This window comes from Pyrus communis, chromosome 5 (genome assembly GCF_963583255.1).
Source record: "Pyrus communis chromosome 5, drPyrComm1.1, whole genome shotgun sequence".
Lineage (NCBI taxonomy): Eukaryota > Viridiplantae > Streptophyta > Magnoliopsida > Rosales > Rosaceae > Pyrus > Pyrus communis.
The window spans coordinates 26,744,799-26,768,524 of NC_084807.1; the positions used below are offsets into that span (position 1 = coordinate 26,744,799).

Consider the following 23,726-nt stretch of genomic DNA (forward strand, 5'->3'; position numbering starts at 1 on the left):
AATAGAAAATTATGACAATTTTTTTTTAATTTTTAAGTTGTTAAAAAAAACATGTAGACATGTGAAAAAGGAATAATGGTAAAAAAATTAAATAAATGGGTAAAAAAGGGTAAATGGGTATTAAACGGTTACGGTTAAATGAGTATGAGGTTATAGGTATGACTAACTATTTATAAACGATTATGGGTATGAATATAACCGTTTAGGTAATTACCCAACGGGTAAACAGTTATGCGGGTATAAGCATAAATGATTATGGATAAATAACCGTGGATACCCGCCCACCATAATCGTTGCCCATCCCTACTTTTCCCTGTCAATCTTCACATTCTTCTGTTCACCATTTCTTACACTCCCAAAAATTAATTTCAATCAAGCCCAAACAAATTAATACCCCGTCCTCCATTCCAAAGCCTGAGTTTTTCCCAACCCATAAACCAAGAATTTAATTTTTTCTGGGTGTTTTCCAAACACCTTTATAACCCGAAAATTAAATCTCCGAACAGCCAAGCCAAGGAAGGAGAAAGAGGAGAAAATTTCCCCTTAAAATTTAAGATTTCGTATTTGGCGTGAAACCCATTAAACCCAGGGAAGGCGAAAGGGGAGAAAAATGCTTTGGATCGAAGATCGTCGCTTGGTCTGTCTCACGCAGATCGGCACTTGAACGCACTTGAGGAGCAGCTTGCTAAAAGGGAAGCCGAGGAGATGGCGGACTCACTAGTTCAGTGTTGGGAAGAGGAGAGAGGGAGGTAGATTTTTGATGTGAAATTGAAATGGTTCCTACAGCTTTTTGATGAAAAAAAAAGTGAGAAGAAAACTAGAGAAAGTTCCGGAAATATTTCTTATGTGAATTTGAGAGAGAAAAGAGAGGAAAGAGAGATTGATTTTGATGTGAAAACCATTAAAAAAAGAATAAATCGTTAGCCATAGGATATTCATCTAACAGCTATTATTAAATTGGTTCGTAGGCTCCGCTTTGAAAGCTCTAAAGAGGACCTGGGCCCATGTGAAAGTAATTAGGACAATTGGATCCAGAGATGATACATGTCCCCTAAAGCATAACTTCCTTTTGTCCTTTTCGTGTAAAGATAAATTTGAAAAAAAGAAAACTAATGAAAAAGGTTTTAAAACTTTGAGTTTTAAGGCTACCTCCAACCCTGAGCTATGGGCTATATTTCCCCTGAAAATTTCCCCCCCAAACTCAATCCTACCAAAGGGAAAACTTTGGGCTAAATGCTAAATGGGGAACTGAGGCCAGATTCCGTCCAAAATTTAGCCCAACAGTTGGTATGGGCCTCACCGAAGGGATTGCTTTTCAGCATTTGGGCGCCAAACGCAGCCCACGATGATGCCTAATGCGCCTAATGCGCAAGGCTTCCGATCGCCAGAAACCTACCCATGTGGGCCTGTTGACCACGTTCCGCATGAGCCCTAACGGCTCCTTCCATCCAACGGTCGTGATCATTAGACCATTGGTTAATCCAACGGCCTAGATTCAAATTTCATTTTTTTTTTGTTTTTATATATATATATTATTGAATCTAACGGCTGAGATCGAATATAATCAAATCTAACGGTCCAAATTTAAATCCAACAGCTTAAATTTAGTTGAAGGTTTGTTTTGTGGAAAATTTAGTGATTTTTCAATATTTATCGGAATTTAAATATTTTTAGATTAAAATATTCATAAAATTAATTTACAATAGTCTGCATATTTATTTAAAAAAAATTAATTTAAGAAAAAAATTAGTCTAAGTTCATTATTTAATAATCTGGGTTAAAATTTTAGACCAAAAGGGTTGGAGTAAAAAAACTGTTTCTTAGCAAAATGCTAAATTTTTTGGATTGAAGATGGTCTAACAAAGACAAAATAAATGATATCAAAATTATTTTTTTAATGAAAAATATAATTTTTCCTTAAAAAGTAAAGTACCGAGAATTTTTTTCCGTTAAAAGTTCTTAAAAAATGAGGACTTGGTATCATCAGACCACTTCCCGGTGATCCAATTTGTAGATCTCTTGAGTATTTCTGTTCTTATATTCCTCTTAGTCTTAGCTGCTCGATCATCGCTGACCAGGTGGGATCGATTAATGGCTGCTTCTTCTTCTTCTTCTTCTTGCCTTCCAACTTCTTCTTCTTCTTTTTCTGGCCTTCCTTGGAAATACGATGTGTTCATCAATTTCAGAGGGAAAGACACGCGCAAGATCTTCATCGGCCATCTCTACAGAGCTCTGCGTCAGAAATCAATCAACACCTTCATTGATTCCGAAGAGCTCAGAAAAGGCGACCGCCTTTCCGAGCTCCTGACAGCGAATCGAGAGTCAAGGCTTTCGATTGTAGTTTTCTCTCAAAACTATGCTTCTTCCACTTGGTGTTTGAAAGAACTCGTGCAAATCTTGGAATGCAAGCATTCCAAGAACCAGATTGTGGTCCCCATTTTCTACCAAGTTAATCCGTCTGATGTTCGTAAACTCAAGCGAAGTTTCGCGGAAGCTTTTCCTCAGCATGATCCCGATTCTAACGCCGAAATGGAACAGGATCGGAGCTGGAGATCTGCTCTTACAGAGGCCACCAGTTTATCCGGCTGGGATTCGCGAAAATATGAGTAAATTCTAATTTCCTTCAGCTACTGTTATTTTTTGGGATTTTTGTAATGTTTAGGGGTCATTTCATAAATATCTTGTTTTTAATTTTTATTATTTTTTTAAACTAACAAATGAAAACTTCTAAAGACCCATTAGATCCCATGAAAGAAAAATTGGAAAACTTGTTTGATATAGAAACTGAAAACCGAAGGCTAAAATTTTGAAAACTCAAAATCTAGATTTAAAAAAAAAAAAAAAAAGTGAAAAACGAAATAGTTAATAAAACGGCCTATTGATTATTATTTGGTATTGTTATTATTATTATTTTTTTTTAAATTTGACAGGGATGATGGAAAGCTTATTGAGGAAATTGTAGAAGATGTTTTTAGGAAATTGATCCACATCTCATCAACATCAAGCAAATATAATGACTTGGTTGAAATGGATTCTCATATGGATACAATGCATTCATTATTATATCCTGATGGAGTTCAAACGAATGATGTTCGCATCGTAGGAATATGGGGTATGGGTGGTTTAGGCAAAACAACCATCGCTAGAGCTATTTATGATGAAATTGCTTGTCGATTTGAAGCTTGTTGCTTTCTTGAAAATGTCAAGGAGCGTTTCAAGAAGCATGGTGAACTAGATGTGCAGACACAACTTTTATCAAGTATCTCGGGCAGCAAAGTGGGGAGTTCCGACATATCGAGTAAAGGTTTCCAGGTGATGTTAAAAAGCCTTGGTCACAGAAAAGTTCTTCTTGTTGTTGACGATGTAGACAATTTAGCTCAAATTGAAGCCTTACTTGTAAAGCAACATTCTTTTGGTGGTGGAAGTAGAATCATTATAACAACTAGAGATGTGCAATTATTAAACGGAGCCAATGACATATACAGGCCCAAGAATTTCAGTGATCCTGGAGCTTTGGAACTCTTTACGCGGTATGCCTTCAAAACAAACCAATTCACCATAGATTATGATGATCTTTCGTGGCATGTCATACAATATGCTCAAGGTCTGCCTTTAGCACTCAAAGTCTTGGGAGCTTTTCTTGATAACAAAACTGTACGCGAGTGGGAAGATCTGTTAGAAAAAATAAGGAAGATCCCACAAAGGGGAATTCATGATGTGCTTAAAACAAGCTTCGATGGACTAGATGACACAGAGAAGGACATCTTTCTAGATATTGCATGTTTCTTTAAAGGGATGAAGAGAGACTATGCAACCGAAATTCTGGACAGTTGTGGTTTCTTTCCTCATGCAGGAATAAGAGTTCTAATCGATCGGGCACTCATAACTGTCTCAAGGGAGGGGGAACTGGAGATGCATGATTTACTAGAGGAAATGGGCCGGGAAATCATCCGCCAAGAATCTATCAAAGAGCCTGGGAGACGAAGTAGGTTGTGCAGTATTGAAGATGTTCATCATGTGCTAACTCAAAACACGGTGAGAAATCTTTTTCTTATGCAATGTTTAGTAGAAAGCTTCAACTTTTGACCAAAATCTATTTCTTTAGGCCCGTTTGATAAGTATTTTTGTTTCCAATTTTTTTTATCTTAGTTTTCCTTTGTTTAATAATTGAAATGTGAAAACAATTATGAAAACAAGTACATGTTTTCAATTTTCAGATTTCTAAACAAAATAATCAAAACAAAAGTTGAAAACTGAAAACAAAATTATTATCAAACGGCTCCTTAAGAAATGAGCATGAACTTCATAATCCAAACTAAAGTTTTCTATTTTTTCCTTTACTTTGATTTGCACAGGCTACAGAAGCAGTTGAAAGCATAATCTTGGATTTGCGGGACTCGGATGAGGTATGCTTAAATGCTGAAGCTTTTGTTAGTATGACTAAACTAAGACTTCTCAAGATCATTCCCGAGAAGTATGATACACGTGATTACTGCGAACCACACCTGATTGGGGACTTAAAGTTTCTGTCTAGTGAGTTGAGGTATCTCTCATGGAATGGATTCCCCCTTAAGTCTTTGCCGTGCAACTGTCAATTCAAAAATCTTGTTGACCTTGACATGCAACATAGTCTCATTGACCGACTTTGGGAAGGAATTCAGGTACGTACAATCATCATTTACATGTATATATATATATATATATATTTTTTCAATTGTTTGGGTTTTGAGATGTCTTATTAAGTGATGCTTGTTTTCCTGAATGTTTTAACAGAAGCTGGAAAAGTTGAAATTCATCAATTTAAGTTATTGTCGACACCTTAAGGAAACCCCTGACTTTACAAAGGCGCCAAACCTTGAGAGGCTAAATCTTAGATGGTGTACAAGTTTAGTTGAGGTTCACCCGTCTATTTTGACTCTTACAAAACTTGTTTTATTGAATCTGAATTTCTGCAAAGAACTTAAGAGTCTTCCAAGCATCATTGGTATGAAATCTCTCAAAACCCTTAGTCTTTTTGGTTGCTCGAGTCTTGAGATGTTTCCTGAGATTTCAGAAGTTATGGAGGAACTAGCAGAGCTTGATTTATCCATGTCAAAAATAAAAAAATTGCCCTCATCAATTAATTATCTCAGTGGGCTTCGTATTTTGAATCTAATAGATTGCAAAGAACTTAAGAGTCTTCCAAGCAGCATACATATGAAATATCTCGAAACGCTTAATCTTTTTGGCTGCTCGAGTCTTGAGATGTTTCCAGAGATTTCAGAAGATATGGAGGAACTATCAGAGCTTAATTTATTCGGGTCAGAAATTACAGAACTGCCCTCATCAATTAATAATCTCTGTGGGCTTCGTTTTTTGAATCTAATAGATTGTAAAAAACTTGAGAGTCTTCCAAGTAGCATTCATATGAATTCTCTCGCAATGCTTAATCTTTCTGGCTGCACGAGTCTTGGGATGTTTCCAGAGATTTCAGAAGTTATGGAGGAGCTATCAGAAATCAATTTATCCAGGTCAAAAATTAAAGAATTGCCCTCATCAATTTATAATCTTTGTGGGCTTCGTATTTTGACTCTAAGTGATTGCAAAGAACTTAAGAGTCTTCCAAGTAGCATTCATATGAAAAACCTTGAAACGCTTAATCTTTTTGGATGCTCGAGTCTTGATATGTTTCCCGAGATTTCAGAAGTTATGGAGGATCTATCAGAGCTTAATTTATCCAGGTCAAAGATTAAAGAGCTGCCCTCGTCAATTAGTAATCTCAGTGGGCTTCGTATTTTGAATCTAAGTGATTGCAAAGAACTTAAGAGTCTTCCAAGTAGCATTCATATGAAGTATCTTGAAACGCTTAATCTTTCTGGCTGCTCGAGTCTTGAGATGTTTCCAGATATTTCAGAAGTTATGGAGGAGCTATCAGATCTTAATTTATCCAGGTCAAAAATTAAAGAACTGCCCTCATCAATTCATAATCTCACGGGGTTGCTTTATTTGAATCTAAGTGATTGCAAAGAACTCAGGAGTCTTCCAAGTAGCATTCATATGAAATATCTCGAAACGCTTCATCTTTCTGGTTGCTCGAGTCTTGAGATGTTTCCCGAGATTTCAGAAGTTATGGTGGCACTATCAGAGCTTAATTTATCCGGGTCAAAAATTAAAGAACTACCCTCATCAATTAATAATCTCACGATGTTGCGTCTTTTGAACCTAGAAGATTGCAAGGAACTTAAGAGTCTTCCAAGCAGCATTTGTCAACTTAAGTTCCTTAGAAAGATTACTCTTTCTAGTTGTAAGAAGTTTGAGGTGTTTCCAAGCATTGAAGAAATTATGGAAGGATTAAGAGAGCTTCACTTGGATGGAACATCTATCAAAGAGCTTCCCCCCTCGATTGAACGCCTTCGGGGGCTTGAGTATTTAAATTTGAGAAACTGCAAAAGCCTTGTACATCTTCCCGACACTCTCTGCAATTTGGCAGACCTTGTAGCTCTCAATCTCTGTGGGTGCTCAAATCTTTCTCAATTACCTCTCAACGTTGAGAATTTAGAGCGCTTGTGGGATGATGCGGTAGATTTCGATAACGTGCGTAATTACATTTTGACACTTGTACAACACTCCCAAACATAGTCGGCATCCACTAGTAGTGAAAGTTAGGCACGTGTACAACACTCCCAAACATCATGGGCATCCACGACGGCTACTCGCCATATTACAGAGCGCCGTCTTGACCTGGATCCCTCTCCGCCCCAACCCCCCAATTTCTAGGTAATCAAAATTTAAACCCAATTTTTAATTCGGAATTAAATTTCAAAATTTGTGAAATTTTATTGTCTGAAAAAAGAAGAAATTTTCAGGGGTTTTGGTTACACTTTGACCGTGCTGATAAACACATGGATACGAAGCTCTGTTTTGAAGCAATCAATTGGTCACTACGCCGCATGCGGCAGCTTTCAATTGCTTATGTGATTATGTCGCCAGGGAGAGGTACATATCTCTATATGTGGAATACATTTGTTGCCTATCTTTTCGTTTGGGTTTGGCGGGTTTCAAATGCTTATGTGCTGCTTTTCTTATACTTCTAATTTGTGCTTGTGCAGAAACTGTGAAGATATGGCTATGTCAATTCCTGTTGCTAAGCTGCTATATGCCACCGGTGCTCCTCCAATTGGGCGAAAGGTAGATGTACAATTTTTTAATTGCTTGTTGTATGCATCATCAGCACACTCTGCATTCATCGGTAGCTTAGGTAGATGTACGAATTTTAAGCACCTTTTCCTGTGAAGGGAATCAAAGAGAAATTAAGTCTTTTCTCGTCAAGTGAAACCATGGTATTCAATACAATGAACAAGAGCTGCTATACAGCCTTTTAAGTTTTACAGAGCATTGCATAGTTGACATCTGTCTCACCTTAACACATACAGTGGAGAACTTAAAACTCAAACCGTTAATGTTTCCCAACACGTGGACAGATTACTTTGTACATGTAGTGTTGTGATTGCTTCCCTTTACGTTTTTCTGCCAATCTTTGTGCACCATTGATAGTGATGCCAGTTTTAGTTGCATGCTCACATACAGTCTGCCAAAAATAAACAGAGGTCAAGGTTTTAAATTCCTTTGTGCACGATTTATTCCGCTAACGAGTTTGATCTTTAAGTTTCCTTTGTTGGAAAAATATGATCTTGAAGTCTAGCACACATGCTTTTGCAGGGAAGATGTATGAGATTGGATCGTCTGGAATTAGCAATCTAAAGGGTTACAACAAGAGGAGGAAGAAATATGAGCCTCAACGATCTCATCTCCCTCTTTTAAAGAATGTCCCTTGTACCACCTAATGCTGAAGCTGTAGACGCTAGAATTGAATTGTTATGGTAGTTTCAGGTTAGATTTGTACATTTCTAGTATCTTTATATACTGCTTGATAGGAAGTTAGGAACATGATGATGCTCCAGAACCAGAATCCAGATTTGTTTGTTACTGACCAATTTCCATAAAGAACACAACAAATTGATAAAATTATAGTTGAACTCAATGAACACAAATTAATACAATCATCATTAACTGAATAGGTGCCAACTTCGCAATACATGTTGATGTTATATTTCTTAATTTGTAATTTTAGTTAGTAGAATTTGATGAATCTGAGAAGAAGGATTCAAGGATTGAAAGGAAAAGAGATGAGAAGCAAAATGGAAGACGTTGCTTCCTCTTAGATTCAATTCCACACGCTGAATAAAAATAAGAGAGAATACTAGAAGGAACCATTACAACTTTACACACATCACACGCCACTCATAGAGAATACAAGAAGGAACCGTTACAAACTTCACACACATCACATGCCACTCATACTCACGTGTCTTGCATGAGTATATCTAAGATAAAGTTAGCTTCTATGACAGCTGGCACAATCCTAGCCTATGAGCTAGTATAATCTCAGCCATTCATTTCCAAATCAAACAAATTAAGAACAAGACCAAATAAAGAACTTGAACTCTTAAGAAATCAGCTTCAAGGCTTAATTACTAACAATAATTACGTGATCAAAAAGAAAGAAAAAAACAACTTTACAATACATACGGATAAGTAAATACTGACCATGTAAGAACTGCAGGTGAAGAAAGAAATACGAAAAAGCAAAAAACTAAATCGAAGAGCCCTCAAAATACATAAACCAACTCAAAGCTGCAAAGAGTCACAAACTCCACCACAGAAAATCACCATTTCTTCCTCCTCCCATGTCCCAAGTCTTACTACTTTATCAGTGATGATGTGCCAAATACCTCCCCTGACCCACAGATGCAATCCCATGTCCTCCCACCTCTCCTGGAGGCTGCCACCGCCTTCTCCTCCTTGTCCTCCTCGTGATCACTCAAAGTTGCAGTGCCCCAAAACTGAGCCAAATTACACGAAGTGCTGGAAAATAGTTGTTTGGGTATAGCAGTTTCCTCTAGCATTCTCTACCTCAAGGAGCTCCAACTGTCGCCTCCTCCTTGTCCCAAGGAACTCCAAATGTCACCACCTTCTCTCTTCCCCATAGCTTGACTCCTCAAGGAACTCCAAATGTCGCTGGCCACATTCTCTCTACCTCAAGACAAAATATCTGAATCATCGCTCCTGGTGAGAAGGGTTCTCATCAGCCATTGCCTCATTTTGCTAATAGTTTGAGCCCACGGTATCAATCAAAGGTGCCGTGCTTCGAAACTGAGCTAAATACCCCAAAGTGCTAAAGAACCGCTGTTTTGGTCAGTAACGACCTGTTGGTCCATGATTGTTGTCTTTACGTATACTAGCTCCATCTTGTATCGATTAATGACATTTTTTTGAACCCTTGGCCGTTCTTCAGAACATTCATCCTCCACAAATCTTTGCAAGTTCTCTTTAAACTTTTGAATTTCGCCGGCGACTTCATTATAGGTAGTGGTTTTATATGCAGACTTCAAAGCTCCAAGGCCTTACCATAATGCCATTTAAGGAACTCCCATGAAGGGCACAACTGCCCACATACACCACTTCTAACTCTTTTTTAGGATTTGCATCTCAAAAGGTTCTGTGAGCGAAAGGATTTGCTAAGAACTCGTAATCATCGGGAATAGTAGGCAGAGCATCAGCTCTGACTCTCTTGAACTCCATTTTTAACTGTTCTATCAATTCTTGGTGTTCCTACAAAGCTTCCAATGAGGATGAATCCACAGAATCATTGGCTGTTATTATTCAGAATTTTCTAAATCTAAACCCTCAGTTGGCTTTTCTTCAGGATTGTGATGATCATTCATCGGCAACTCTTCGGTTTCTCGAATTTGTTTCTTCATATCTTCTTCCTGAAAACAATCAGAATCTGAAGCCGAATCGTTTTCTGTGACTCCCCAATTCCTCTCCGTCTGAACGAGGCTCCTCTTCCATGACCGATTTCATCTCATCAGATTCATCTTTCTCGCATTCATCATCCCCAAAATCCTGAGGAATCTCTTCATGAACTTCTTCAACAGTAAAGCTTCAGCTTCTTCCATGAAGCCACTAACATTCTCTGCGTCTTTTAGAGGAAAACGCTAACAGTTGTAAGTTCTTGCTTCATATGGTCTTCCTAAAACTCCTTTTTTGTTTTTGTTTACTTCCCAATTTTCAGAAACAGTGAATTTGAAGATTAAGAAACCCTTTTGCATGGTGCTCAATGAACTGATTTTTGTAGCGTTTTCAATATTGCCATTGACTGTTTTGTCAGAATGAATCATGCATTTGCTGGAAATATTCCTCCTGCAAAACTGCAAGCTATGTGTGTGCACACAGCTCCTAAGTCTTCTCCTCCTACATGGCTCATGGACTCTGGTGCTACTTCACGCATAACAAACTAGTTACATTCTGAGCTGTTATAAAGCTGACATGGATTGGCAGTGCTGCCTGTGCTGCTGATATGTGTCTTTATTTAGGACATCAAGAATTTGATGGGCTTTGTGTAGGTTTTATTTTTTTTATTTATTATTAATTTTTACAAACCGCCCATAATTGTGGAATTCATGATTTTGCAATGGAGTTTAATTGACAGCATTAGGACTAACATTGAAGGGGTAGTAAACTTACGGTGACTACTGTTACCAAGTTATTGAAAATAAATTAGCAATGCAACACTTTCTGATCAAAACAAAGCTTGAAAAGCAAAAAATCTGATTATATGTTTAACTTTTTCCCTACATTCTTTGTGTAATGCAAATTTTTGTGATATTAAACGATGGAAAACTCAATTGTTCTGATATTGAATTGTATGTACTTGCAGAAAACCTGGGCACAAGTTACAACTTACAACTAATTCTTGATATAAGGTTTCAGTTACTTCTTCGACTAAGCAATACAAAGCTGGAGAGAGCCTGTGTCGGAAGAAGCTTAAAGTTGTTGAAGTTGTGAAGTTCAGGGATGTTATCAGTAATGAATTTTACTTCCAGTCTGGGGGTACATCGGGAAAGTTGAAGATGAGAGTTGGGGAAAAGGGACCAAGTATTATCTGTTCACACATTTGCTTTTTGATGTTCTTTACAATGGAAAAGATATACATACTTTTTGTGCTCCAAATCATGCTGTCGATATAACAGAAATTGATATTGACGTTGAGTTCACTTATTCGGTTAACTGGAAAGCCACATCAACTCAGTTCCAGAACAGGATGGACAAGTACTCAAAGGCTTCATTACTGCCAGTTCGCCAGAAAAGTCATTGGTTCTCATTCATTAATTCTATAATCATCGTTGTGCTTTTGATGGGATTGCTTGCTTTGCTCACAGTGCGACGCCTCAAGAATGATATGAAAAAGTAAAACATTATTCACAATCTTGTCCAACTACATTATGTTTTTACTTGGTCAGTCTGAGCCTAGTGTAATTAATCTTGTCGTAGGTTCTCAAACAGTGACAAAGAAGAAGACAAGGAGGTTGGCTGGAAAGACATTCATGGTGATGTTTTCAGGTATCCCCCAAACATGTCATTGTTTTGTGCTGTCTTGGGCGTAGGTAATCAAAATTCAAACCCATTTTTTGATCCGGAATTAAATTTCAAAATCTAGGAAATTTTATTATCTGAAAAAGAAATAATTTTCGGGGGTTTTGGGTACACTCTGCTGGTAAACACATGGATACGAAGCTTGGTTTTGAATTATTTAATCGGACACTACTCCACGTGCAGCGGCTTTGGTGGAATTGGCATGGTCAGACGGCTAGTGCAGAAACTGTGCTTGTGCACAAATGTGAAGATACTGCTATGTCAATTCCTGTTGCTAACTTGCTAATGCCACCGGTGCTCCTCCAATTTGGGTGAAAGGTACTTTGCATTTCCTTTTATCTTAACATTTCTATATCTGAATTTGTGTACATGACTATATTAGTCTAGATTAGATTGCTCTTTTTGCGTTAGTGGGGCATAATGACAGGTTTTTCAATCTAGTCTTATGTATCATCAGCACAATCTGCATTCATCAGTAGCTTAGGTAGTTATAAATTTTTTAACACCTTTTCCTGTGAAGGAAATCAAAGAGAAATGAAGCCTTTCTCGCTGAGTGAAACCATGGTGTTCAATACAGCAAACAAGACCTGCTCCACAGCCTTTCTCGCTTGTTTGTTTTCGTAGCCAGTTAGCCAGTCTAGATTTCATGTTTTACTCACACATTTGTCTAGCCAATTTCTCCAGTTATTGTTAGAGGACATTTGTGAACAAAGCTTGACTGACTCTCCTTGACTCATCCCCAAATACTCAAAGTCCACTTAGCAACCAATGTCTCTCTCTCACTGTCACTCACAATTCCACCGAATGAATAAGTTGCCACGACTCAATCCACTGCAAGCACACCTCAATACCCCAAACCCACCATGAACTCCAAAGTTTTACTTTTTTGGAATTTAAGTGCAGTTCACTTCTTTGGAGTTGTTCTTTTATCGATTATTGTTTTGAAATGAATGAAGAGAGGAGGTTGATGGTGTGTATTTGAAGCAATTCAACTTGCCCTGATCCCAGCTCCTTGTGTTTGGAAGGAACTTCGGATTGCACCTTTGTTGCTGGGAAGATTGTGATTTGTGACAGTGGTATTAGGCCCTGAGTGCAGGAGGGACAGATGGTGAAAGATGCAGGAGCCATTGGTATGATTTTGGCGAACACAGCTGCTAATGCAGAACAAACGTTTCTGTATTGACTCTTCATACAACTGTCACTAATGTGTTGAAAAACCCCTTTCACTGGACCTTGTTCTTTGATGTAACCAACGGCAATAGACTAAACTAGCAAATATAGAAAACTTAGAAACACACAAGAATTATACTGGTTCGGCAGAACTTATGCCTACATCCAGTTGTGATTTCCCTAGGTAGAGAAATCACCGCTTCTTTGATTAATAATAGAGATTACAGAACTTATGCAAACCCTAGAACTAATCTCAAACCTCTCTGCTGTTTGGCTGTTTTCTCTCTACTGTAAATCAGCCTTGCCGCACCCTATTTATAGATATAGGGTTGGCTTACATGTCCTTTACAGATTATAATTCCTATTCTAAGTGGAATAGGAATTTAGACTTCCTTTCCAATTCCAAATAGACTTCTAGGATTTCTAATCTACATTGAATAAGGAAACTAAGATTCTTTCCTAGCCCTTTTAGGAGAAGAATTGGTGCACCCTTTCCCTAAAGCAATCCTAAACAGAAAAGGACAAAAATTGACGAGCCAAAAACTAACAATCTCCACCTTGGTGAGTCAAACCAAGTCTTGATCGTTTGCACCCCAGAGTATCTTTGAACCTTCTTGAAGTAGCTCTGGAAAAACTTCAAGAGTCTTCACCTTGGCAACCTCCTTCTTGCCTCATTGCACCTCAGGTGAGGAGGTGCTCCACTTTAATCAATCAACGAGATTGATCAAGTTCAAACAATGCTTGAACTTCTTGGCCAGCACTATCTTTGTAAGGAAATCTGCGGCATTGTCATCCGTATGAACCTTTTCAATCCAAATTTCCTTAGACTCCACCCAATCTCTGATTCTGTGATATCTTGCTTCATTGTGCTTTGATCTTCCAGAAAAAACCTGATTCTTTGCCAAGTGAATGGCACTTTGACTATCACACTTAAGCTTCACACAATCTTGAGTGATTCCCATTTGACTTACCAAGCCACTAAGCCAAATTGCTTCCTTTCCAGCTTCGGCCAATGCAATATACTCTGCCTCTGTGGTCGATAAAGCTGTAATTGGTTGTAGTAGTGCCCTCCAACTGATTGGTCCTCCTGCGCATGTAAACACATAACCAGAAGTTGACCTTCTCTTGTCCAAGTCCCCTGCATAATCGGCATCCACATATCCTAACACCCCTGCATTTTCCTTTTGCTTCTCAAACATAATCCTTTGTCGCCAAGAACCCTTCAAATAACGCAAAATCCACTTGACTACATCCCAATGTTGCTTCCCTGGATTTGCCATGTATCTGGAAACGACACTGATTGCTTGAGCTATGTCAGGACGTGTGCATACCATTGCATACATGAGGCAGCCCACGGCATTAGCATAAGGCACCTTCTTCATTTCTTGTTGCTCTTCCTCGGACGTAGGACACTGTTGTCCACTTAACCTGAAGTGAGCTGCCAAAGGAGTCGAAACTACCTTTGCTTCTTGCATGTTGAACTTCTCAAGAACCTTCTGAATATACTTGGCTTGTGATATCCAAATCCTTCCAGCGGTCCTATCTCTCTGAATTTCCATGCCAAGGATCTTCTGTGCGGCACCTAGATCCTTCATGTCGAACTCCTCGCTCAACATCCTTTTCAAGTCTTGAATTCTAGACTTGTCTTGACAAGCAATTAACATGTCATCCACATATAGCAATAGCAATATGATCATCCCATCTTGGAACACATGATAGTACACACAACAGTCATACAAACACCTTCTAAAATTAATTTTCAGCATGAATGAATCAAACCTCTTGTACCACTGTCTTGGAGACTGTTTTAGGCCATACAGGGACTTCCTTAGCTGACATACTAGGTTTTCTTTCCCATATTCAACAAACCCTTCTGGTTGAGCCATGAATATCGTCTCCTCTAAATCCCCATGAAGAAACGCTGTCTTCACATCCATCTGCTCAATCTCCATGTCATGCTGAGCTGCCATTGCTAAAAGCAATCGGATAAAAGTATGCTTGACTACAGGTGAAAAGATCTCATCATAATCCACCCCTTCCTTTTGTGAGTACCCCTTAGCCACGAGCCTTGCTTTGAATCTCACGACATCTTGTTCATGTAGTCCTTCCTTTTTCCTAAATACCCACTTGCATCCAACTAGCTTTCTGTCTTTGGGTTTAGGAACCAACTCCCAAACAGAGTTCTTGTAAAGAGACTCCATTTCCTCTGTCATAGCACTTATCCAACTATCTCGCTCATCACTTGCTATAGCTTCTCGATAAGTAGTCGGATCTCCTTGACTAATGTTAAGAGCATAATTAACTTTGTTTTGGTCAAACCCAAACCTGTCAAGTTTCTTCTTGTTCCGCTTAGGTTTGTCCAGTGCTATGCATCTTTGGAATGCAGGTGGATTGTTGGGTGGAGTTTGACTCCTTTGGGATATCTGGCGGATTGGAGTACCTTCAATCTGTCCTGTTTCTTGCTCCACCTGATTCCTAACTGGTGAATGATGCTGATGCTCTTCTTCTTCCTCAAAACCATCAGATTCGGCCTCTTGCTCAATTTGCTCCACTTGAGCTTCTTCTTCATCTGAACTGATTAACGGAATCTTTGTTGCTTCAATTCCAGCATCATCCTTCTTCTCCCTACTGCTCTCGACTTTATTCAGAGGCATGGTTGTCTCATCAAAGACAACATCTCGACTGACAACCTTTTTCCTGTTGTTGAAATCCCAAAGCTTGAAACCCTTCACTCCTTTCTCAAAACCTAGGAATATGCACTGTATAGACTTCGGTTTGAGCTTGGACCTTTCATCACTTGGAATATGTGCATAAGCACTACAGCCGAACACCCTGAGCTTGGAATAATCCACCGGCTTCTCAGACAATACCTCTTCTGCACTCTTAAAACCGAGAACTGTAGATGGTGATCTGTTAATCAAATAACTTGCATGATTAACAGCCTCTGCCCAAAAACTATCAGGCAATCCTGCGTGAAATCGCATGCTCCTTTCTCTCTCCATGAGAGTTCGGTTCATCCTCTCAGCAGCTCCATTTTGTTGGGGATTCTTCTTTACTGTGAAGTGCCTTATGATGCCTTCCTTCTTGCAGTAATCGGTGAACTCATTACTTATATATTCACCTCCATTGTCACTTCTCAGATACTTGGTCTTTCTTCCAGTTTGATTCTCGGTTTCTGTTTTCCATTCCTTGAACTTTGCAAAAACCTCGGATTTCTGCTTCATGAAATAAATCCAAACCTTCCTAGAAAAATCATCCATGAAAGTAACAAAATACCTGGCTCCACCATTTGATTTAGTTGGAGCAGGACCCCAAACATCTGAGTGAATATAGCTGAGTTGCTCCTTACTTCGGCTATCTGCACTGCTACTTGCAAATGATACCTTTCTTTGCTTCCCAAGAACACAGGATTCACAAAAGTCCAGTTTGCAAGCTGACACGCCTTCCAACAGGCCTTGCTTGTGTAATTCTTGCAATCCCTTCTGGCTTATGTGCCCGAGCCTATGATGCCATAGTTCAGTCTTGTCTTCTATACTTTGATTTACAGAAACAGCTACTCCCCCGACTATAGTGGTCCCAATTAACTTGTACAACTTATTGGGTTGTAGGTCACCCCGCATTACCACTAGCGATCCTTTGGTTACCCTAAGTCTTCCTTTTTTTAGACTTGTACCCATAACCGGCCTCATCTAAAGTACCCAAAGAAATCAAATTCTTTCTTAGTCTAGGGACATACCTGACGTTCCCTAAAGCTCGTATCATCCCATCGAACATTCTGATTCGAACAGTGCCGATTCCTCTTACAGGACATGAAGAATCATCTCCCATTAAGACTTCCCCGCTGCTGACTTCTTTGAAAGTATCAAACCATTCTTTTACTGCACACATATGAAACGTGCATCCAGTATCCAAAATCCAATTGAAAGCCTTGGAGCCCGATGTTACCGAAAGAAGTTCCCCGTCACTCTCATGTTCGGTGACTGCACTAGCGGAACCTGAGCTTCCTTCCATCTTGGCTTTCTTTTCTTTCCAAATCTTGCAGTTCCTCTTCCAATGATCGGCTGAACCACATTCGAAGCAACCTTCCTTCTTTTCCTTTTTCTTCTTGGATTTTGACCTACCTCTGTTGCCAGTTTTCTCTTCTCTTGGCTTTTCCCGCCCCCTCTCCTTGCCTTTGGCATAAAGGCCTTGAGAGCTTTCAGTTATATCATCAAGTTTAGCATATGACTGAAGAGCTTGAATTACGTCTTCAAGCTTCAAGGACTCTTTTCCAAACATTAGAGTTGTTCGAAAGTGCTTGAAAGACGAAGGTAGAGACCTTAGCAGGATGATAGCCATATCATCGTCTTTGTAAGTTTCTTCGACTTTCTGAAGATTAGCTATGCAATTCTGGAACCTGCATACGTGATTCAATATCACCTCCTTCTTCTAGTCGAAGCCCGAATAGTTCATCCTTTAGGAAAAGTTTATTGGACATGGTTTTTCCCATATAAACATTCTCCAATTTTTCCCATGCTTCCTGGGCAGACATCTTTTCGGTGATGTGTGACCGAACTGATCTTGTGAGATGGATCTCGATGGAACTCTTGGCCTTCTTGAGAACCTTATTCCATGCTGCTTCTGTCATGCTTTCCGGCTTCTTACCATCAAGTGCATCATCCAAATCCTGCTGTATCAGTACGTTCTTCATCATCCTTTGCCAGTCCGTGAAGTCATCCTTGCCGTCAAAGGGTTTTAACGCAGGTCCTTGATCCGCATTCATCTTCCCTTTTAACATCGTAGAACACCTTGATCCTAGCTCTTGATACCAATTGTTGAAAAACCCCTTTCACTGGACCTTGTTCTTTGATGTAACCAACGGCAATAGACTAAACTAGCAAATATAGAAAACTTAGAAACACACAAGAATTATACTGGTTCGGCAGAACTTATGCCTACGTCCAGTTGTGATTTCCCTAGGTAGAGAAATCACCGCTTCTTTGATTAATAATAGAGATTACAGAACTTATGCAAACCCTAGAACTAATCTCAAACCTCTCTGCTGTTTGGCTGTTTTCTCTCTGCTGTAAATCAGCCTTGCCGCACCCTATTTATAGATATAGGGTTGGCTTACATGTCCTTTACAGATTATAATTCCTATTCTAAGTGGAATAGGAATTTAGACTTCCTTTCCAATTCCAAATAGACTTCTAGGATTTCTAATCTACATTGAATAAGGAAACTAAGATTCTTTCCTAGCCCTTTTAGGAGAAGAATTGGTGCACCCTTTCCCTAAACAGAAAAGGACAAAAAATTGACGAGCCAAAAACTAACATAATGTTGGCTCTGCGGTTTCGAATTACCACGCCATAGTTTCGCAGTTCAAAGCTGCTGATGTGAAAGTCGAGCCTCAGATGGTTAACTTCACCAGAGCAAACTAAAAGCCATCTTATAAGATCACCTTACCATGAAATCCCGGCAGGCGGTTCCGGAATTCGGAGGGTTGGTGTGGAAGGATGGAGTGCAAAGGGTGAGAAGCTCTGTTGTTGTAGTTTGGCTACCTCCACTGTGAATCATGCACTGGAGTTTTTTTTTCCTTGTTTTTCTTTTGCTTCTTGTATGCATCATCAGCAGACTCTGCATTCATAAGTAGCTTAGGTAGTTATAAAATTTTAAGCACCTTTTCCTGTGAAGGAAATCAAAGAGAAATGAAGTCTTTCTCTCTGAGTGAAACCATGGTATTCAATACAACAAACAAAAGCTGCTACATAGTCTTTCTCACTTATTGGATTTCTTAGCCAGTTAGCCGGTCTAGATTTCATATGTCACACTCTCAAATCTGTCTAGCCAATTTCTCCAGTTATTGGTAGAGGACATGTTAACAAAGCTTGACTGACTCTCTTCTACTCCACCCCAAATACTCGAAGTCGCCTCAGCAACCAATGTCTATCTCTCATAATTCCACTGAATGAATATGTTGCCATGACTACGAGGCTGTGAGCACACCCCAACAACACAAACCCACCCTCACCATCAACCACCACAAAAACACCCACCATTAAAGATATTAAATTTTCCCCAGTTTCACTTTTACTTTTTTGGAATGGAAGTGCAGTTCACTTCTTTGGAGTTGTTCTTTTATCCATTATTGGAATTGACAATGATGTAATTGTCCCTTGTCCCACATTGGATTTCGCTTTCACCATCTGGCAATCTGTGTCAAATGCCATTTGGATCCATAAACTTCTCATAAAAGCTGCATTCTTTCATAGGAATACATTTACTGTCTATCTTTTCGTTTGGGTTTGCAAGGTTTAATTGCTTATGTGTTGCTCTTCTTATACTTTTGATTTGTGCTTGTGCAGAAACTGTGAAAATATGGCTATGTCATTGCTCACTGCTAATGCCACCGGTGCTCCTCCAATTTGGGTGAAAAGTAGTTTGCATTTCCTTATCTTAGCATTTCTATATCTGCAAATTACAGTGAATGAGCCCTCTGAATTTGTATTAATGTCCAAATGACTATATTAGTCTATATTAGATTAATTTGAAGCATAAGTGGGGTATAAATAATGATGGGCTTTTCAATTGCTTGTCATATGCATGATCAGCACACTCTGCATTCATCAGTAGCTTAGGTAGTTACAAACTTTTAAGCACCTTTTCCTGTGAAGGAAATCAAAGAGAAATGAAGCCTTTCTCGCTGAGTGAAACCATGGTATTCAATACAAGAAACAAGAGCTGCAACACAACCTCTCTTGCTTATTGGATTTCTTTGCCATTTAGGCAATCTAGATTTCATATGTTACACCACACCTGTCTAGCCAATTTCTCCAGTTATTGGTAGAGAACATATGTTAACAAAGCTTTGCCTGACTCTCCTCGACTTCTCCCCAAATACTCAAAGTCCCCACTGCAACCAATGTCTGCATCTCACATGGTCACTCACAATTCCACCGAATGAATAAGTTGCCACAACTCGGAATTAAATTTGTTGCCGATCTTTTCGCTAGGGTTTGGCTGGGTTTCAACTTTCAATTGCTTATGTGCTGCTTTTCTTATACTTTTGATTTATGCTTGTGCAGAAACTGTGAAGATATTGCTATGTCATTGCTCGTTGCTAATGCCATCGGTGCTCCTCCAATTTGGGTGAAAGGTACTTTGCATTTCCTTTAATCTTAATACTTCTATATTTTCAATTGCTTGTCGTATGCATCATCAACACATTCTGCGTAGGAAATCACAGAGAAATGAAGTCTTAACTCGCCAAGTGAAACCATGGTATTCAATACAACGAACAAGAGCTGCTATACAGCCTTTTAAAGTCTTTGGTATCCGAGTCTGATAAGTCTTTGGCATCTGAGTCATTTTAATTTTAATTCCTATCTATTTAATCATGTTCTTTGTCATGCATCCAACCATGTAACAAATCATTGCTACAAATAATTATTTACAATCATCAATGGTACAAAATAAAAATGATTGCTCATAATAAGTATTACAATATATAATTATAAATGTATTACTATCAATATTTTTATATACAAACTAATTTACATTCTTTAACGAATTTAAAATGAATTGAACTGAAAATCGTACAGTCTATGCCTACTCTCTGGCGAATGATACTATATGTTATTACCGAATCCCGTACCCGAACCGAATTGCAAACTCGAATCGTACCCGTATGGCACATGTTTTGTTGTGATTGCTTCCCTTTATGTTTTTCCGCCATGCTTTGTGCATCATTGGTAGTGATGCCAGTTTTAGTTGCATGCTCACATAAACTCTGCCAAAAATACACAGATTTCAAGATTTTAAATCCCTTTGTGCACCATTTATTCCGCTAATGAGTTTCATCTTAAGTTCTTTTGTTGGAAAAATTTGATCTTGAAGTCTGGCACATATGCTTTTGCAGGGAAGGTGTATGAGATTGGATCATCTGGAATTAGCACTTTAAAAGGGCACAACAAGAGGAGGAATAAATAAGAGCCTCAACGATTTCATCTCCCTCTTCGGAAGGATGTCCCTTGTACCAACTAATGCTAAGGCTGCAGAGTAGACACTAGAATCAAATGGTTCTGGTAGTTTCAGGTTAGATTTATATATTTCTAGTATCTGTATATATACTGGAGAAGGACGTTATCGCTAATAGGAAGTTAGGAACATGATGATACTCCTGAACCATAATCCACATTTGTTTACTGACCAATGACAGAAAGAACACAAATTGATAAAAGTATGTTAACTTAGCTGACACAAATTAATACAATCATAAATAACTGAACAAGTGCCCAACACATACGAGTAAGTAAATAGTGACCAGGTACCAGTCACAGGATGAACGATGAAGAAAGAAATATTTGAAAAACCAAAAACCAAAATAGAAGAGCTCTCAAAATACACAAATCAACTCGAAACTCGAAAGAGTAAAAAACTCCTCTTTGTGTTCATGTCGAAATGACTATATTAGCCTAGATTAGATTGCTTTTTTTTTGGTGTAAGTGGGGTATAATGGCTGATTTTTCTTTTGCTTGTAGTATGCATCATCAGCAGACTCTGCATTCATCAGTAGCTTAGGTAGTTATAAAATTTTAAGCACCTTTTCCTGTGAAGGAAGGAAATCAAAGAGAACTGAAGTCTTTCTCGCTGAGTGAAACCATGGTATTCAATACAACGAAAAAAAGCTGCTACTTAGTCTTTCTCGCTTATTGGATTTCTTAGCCAGTTAGCCGGTCTAGATTTCATATGTCACACTCACAAATCTGTCTAGCCAATTTCTCCAGTTATTGGTAGGGAACATGTTAACAAAGCTTGACCGACTCTCTTCAACTCCTCTCCCCAAAATACTTGAAGTCACCTCAGCAACCAATGTGTGTCTCACGCAATTCCACCGAATGAATATGTTGCCATGACTACAAGGCCTAAGCACACCCCAACAACACAAACCCACCCTCACCATCAACCACCACAACACCCACCATTAAAGTTATCAAATTTTCCTCAGTTTCACTTTTACTTTTTTGGAATGAAAGTGCAGTTCACTTCTTTGGAGTTGTTCTTTTATCTATTATTGGAATTGACGATGATGTAATTGTCCCTTCTCCCACATTGGATTTTGCTTTCACCGTCTGGCAATCTGCGTCAAATGCCATTTGGATGCATAAACTTCTCATAAAACTTCATTCTTTCGTAGGAATACATTTACTGTCTATCTTTTTGTTTGAGTTTGCAGGTTCAATTGCTTATGTGCTGCTTTTCTTATACATTTGATTTGTGCTTGTGCAGAAACTGTGAAAATATGGCTACGTCATTTCTCACTGCTAATGCCACCGGTGCTCCTCCAATTTGGGTGAAAGGTAGTTTGCATTTCCTTATCTTAACATTTCTATATCTGCAAATTACAGTGAATGAGCCCTCCGATTTTGTATTAATGTCCAAATGACTATATTAGTCTAGATTAGATTGCTTTTGAAGCATAAGTGGGGTATAATGATGGGCTTTTCAATTGCTTGTCATATGCATCATTAGCACACTCTGCATTCGTCGGTAGCTTAGGTAGTTATAAACTTTTAAGCACCTTTTCCCGTGAAGGAAATCAAAGAGAAATAAAGCCTTTCTCGCTGAGTGAAACCATGGTATTCAATACAACAAACAAGAGCTGCTACACAGCCTTTCTCGCTTATTGGATTTCTTCGCCATTCAGCCAGTCTAGATTTCATATATTACACCACACCTCTGTCTGGCCAATTTCTGCATTTATTGGTAGAGGACATATGTTAACAAAGCTTTGCCTGACTCTCCTCGACTTCTCCCCAAATACTCAAAGACCCCTCAGCAACCAATGTCTGTCTCTCTCAGTCACTCACAATTCCACGGAACGAATAAGTTGCCACTACTCAATTTGGAGGGTTGGTGTGGAAGGATGGAGCGCACAGGGTGAGAAGTCCTACTCTGGTTGCTTTTTCAAGTGAACCATTCATTAACGCTTGGGTTCCATCAATTGGAAAGAAGGGAATTGTATTAGTACAAAGATCCTTGACCCTCCCTATCACAAAAACTTTTAGTATTGTGGGGATCATATTTCAGAGCTTTTGTTCACTGATGCTTCCTCGAAAAAGATGATAGTGACCTCCATTGTTACCTTACTGAAAGCTCCATTATATGTTCTCTGATACCGTTGGATTGGTCTTGTTGATACTTAATGTTAGATTACTCAGTATGTCAGTTGTAGTGAATCTAGTGATTCATGTTTGTTTTTCTACCTTTTCATGTTTCACCTGTAAAGTAGTAGTAGTAGTCTTTCGTAACATTGTAAAATAGTTGGATAAGTTGAGTGTTTCTGGACTAACAGAATGGTAATCAATTGGCTTTGGATTACCAAGTGAGAGTTCTTTGGATTAAAGCTTGGATGTGTAGTTTTGCTTTTTATATTTTATTTTCTCATGATTATTACGTCATAGTGCTTGTGTAACAGCTGACAGCTTGACAAAATGCTGAACACAATTCTTTGGTTTTCCATGTTCGTGTGCTCATGCTCTCTTTCACTTAATCAGGATGGAAATTGAAGCGATCACATTGAGCTTCTGTTGGTTGCTTCTGCTAGATATGATCCCAGAGTGTGTCCAAATGTGTAGGAGAAGTTGAGCAAGGTTATGGTTCCGTTGGTCGTTGGATATGACACATGTGAGATGCTTACATTTAACCGAGGATATTTTTGGTCACCCTAACTCACTTTTCATGTGAATACGAAGATTGTGATATATTTCCGGCTTACAACGATGTTGTTGCGTAGGCAAGTGTAGATTCAACGTCGTACTTTAACCCCTTTCTTCGCATTTTATTGGATCAAAAAATCAAAAGTACGCACATCCCTTTCGCACCGAAATTTCCTTGAAGGTCTAAATGCAAGTACACCGGTGCCGCGTTTTGCGTTTTCGATTTGGTGACTTCAGATTTTCACTGAAAGATGGTCGCACACATTTCCAATGAGTCAAGCCTTTGAGTGAAGAGGTGAATGGTCGTGGGCTTTGGGCCACACACATTTCCACTGAGTCAAATTTCCCTTCACACTGAAATTTCCTGTAATAAGATGTGAAAAC

General features: G+C 38.8%; 1 protein-coding gene across 3 annotated transcripts; it reads left to right on the plus strand.

Annotated features, from left to right (window-relative positions):
- Positions 1 to 1,992: 1,992 nt before the first annotated feature.
- LOC137733819 (disease resistance protein RPV1-like) lies at positions 1,993 to 23,573 on the plus strand. 3 transcript variants are annotated; one of them, XM_068473014.1, is made up of 15 exons: positions 1,993 to 2,606; positions 2,931 to 4,035; positions 4,356 to 4,661; positions 4,774 to 6,756; positions 6,846 to 6,975; positions 7,089 to 7,167; positions 7,699 to 7,869; positions 10,760 to 11,289; positions 11,374 to 11,442; positions 11,659 to 11,793; positions 18,990 to 19,060; positions 19,710 to 19,780; positions 20,543 to 20,718; positions 21,913 to 21,983; positions 23,181 to 23,573. In XM_068473014.1, exons 1-4 carry the CDS (start codon positions 2,092 to 2,094, stop codon positions 6,616 to 6,618), a joined length of 3,771 nt encoding a protein of 1,256 aa, XP_068329115.1. In that variant the 5' UTR covers positions 1,993 to 2,091; the 3' UTR covers positions 6,619 to 6,756; positions 6,846 to 6,975; positions 7,089 to 7,167; positions 7,699 to 7,869; positions 10,760 to 11,289; positions 11,374 to 11,442; positions 11,659 to 11,793; positions 18,990 to 19,060; positions 19,710 to 19,780; positions 20,543 to 20,718; positions 21,913 to 21,983; positions 23,181 to 23,573. The 3 variants fall into 3 exon arrangements, with proteins under 3 accessions (XP_068329115.1, XP_068329116.1, XP_068329117.1); XM_068473015.1 differs by lacking the exons at positions 18,990 to 19,060; positions 19,710 to 19,780; positions 20,543 to 20,718; positions 21,913 to 21,983; positions 23,181 to 23,573 and adding an exon at positions 12,501 to 12,646; XM_068473016.1 differs by lacking the exons at positions 18,990 to 19,060; positions 19,710 to 19,780; positions 20,543 to 20,718; positions 21,913 to 21,983; positions 23,181 to 23,573 and adding an exon at positions 12,432 to 12,560.
- Positions 23,574 to 23,726: the final 153 nt, after the last annotated feature.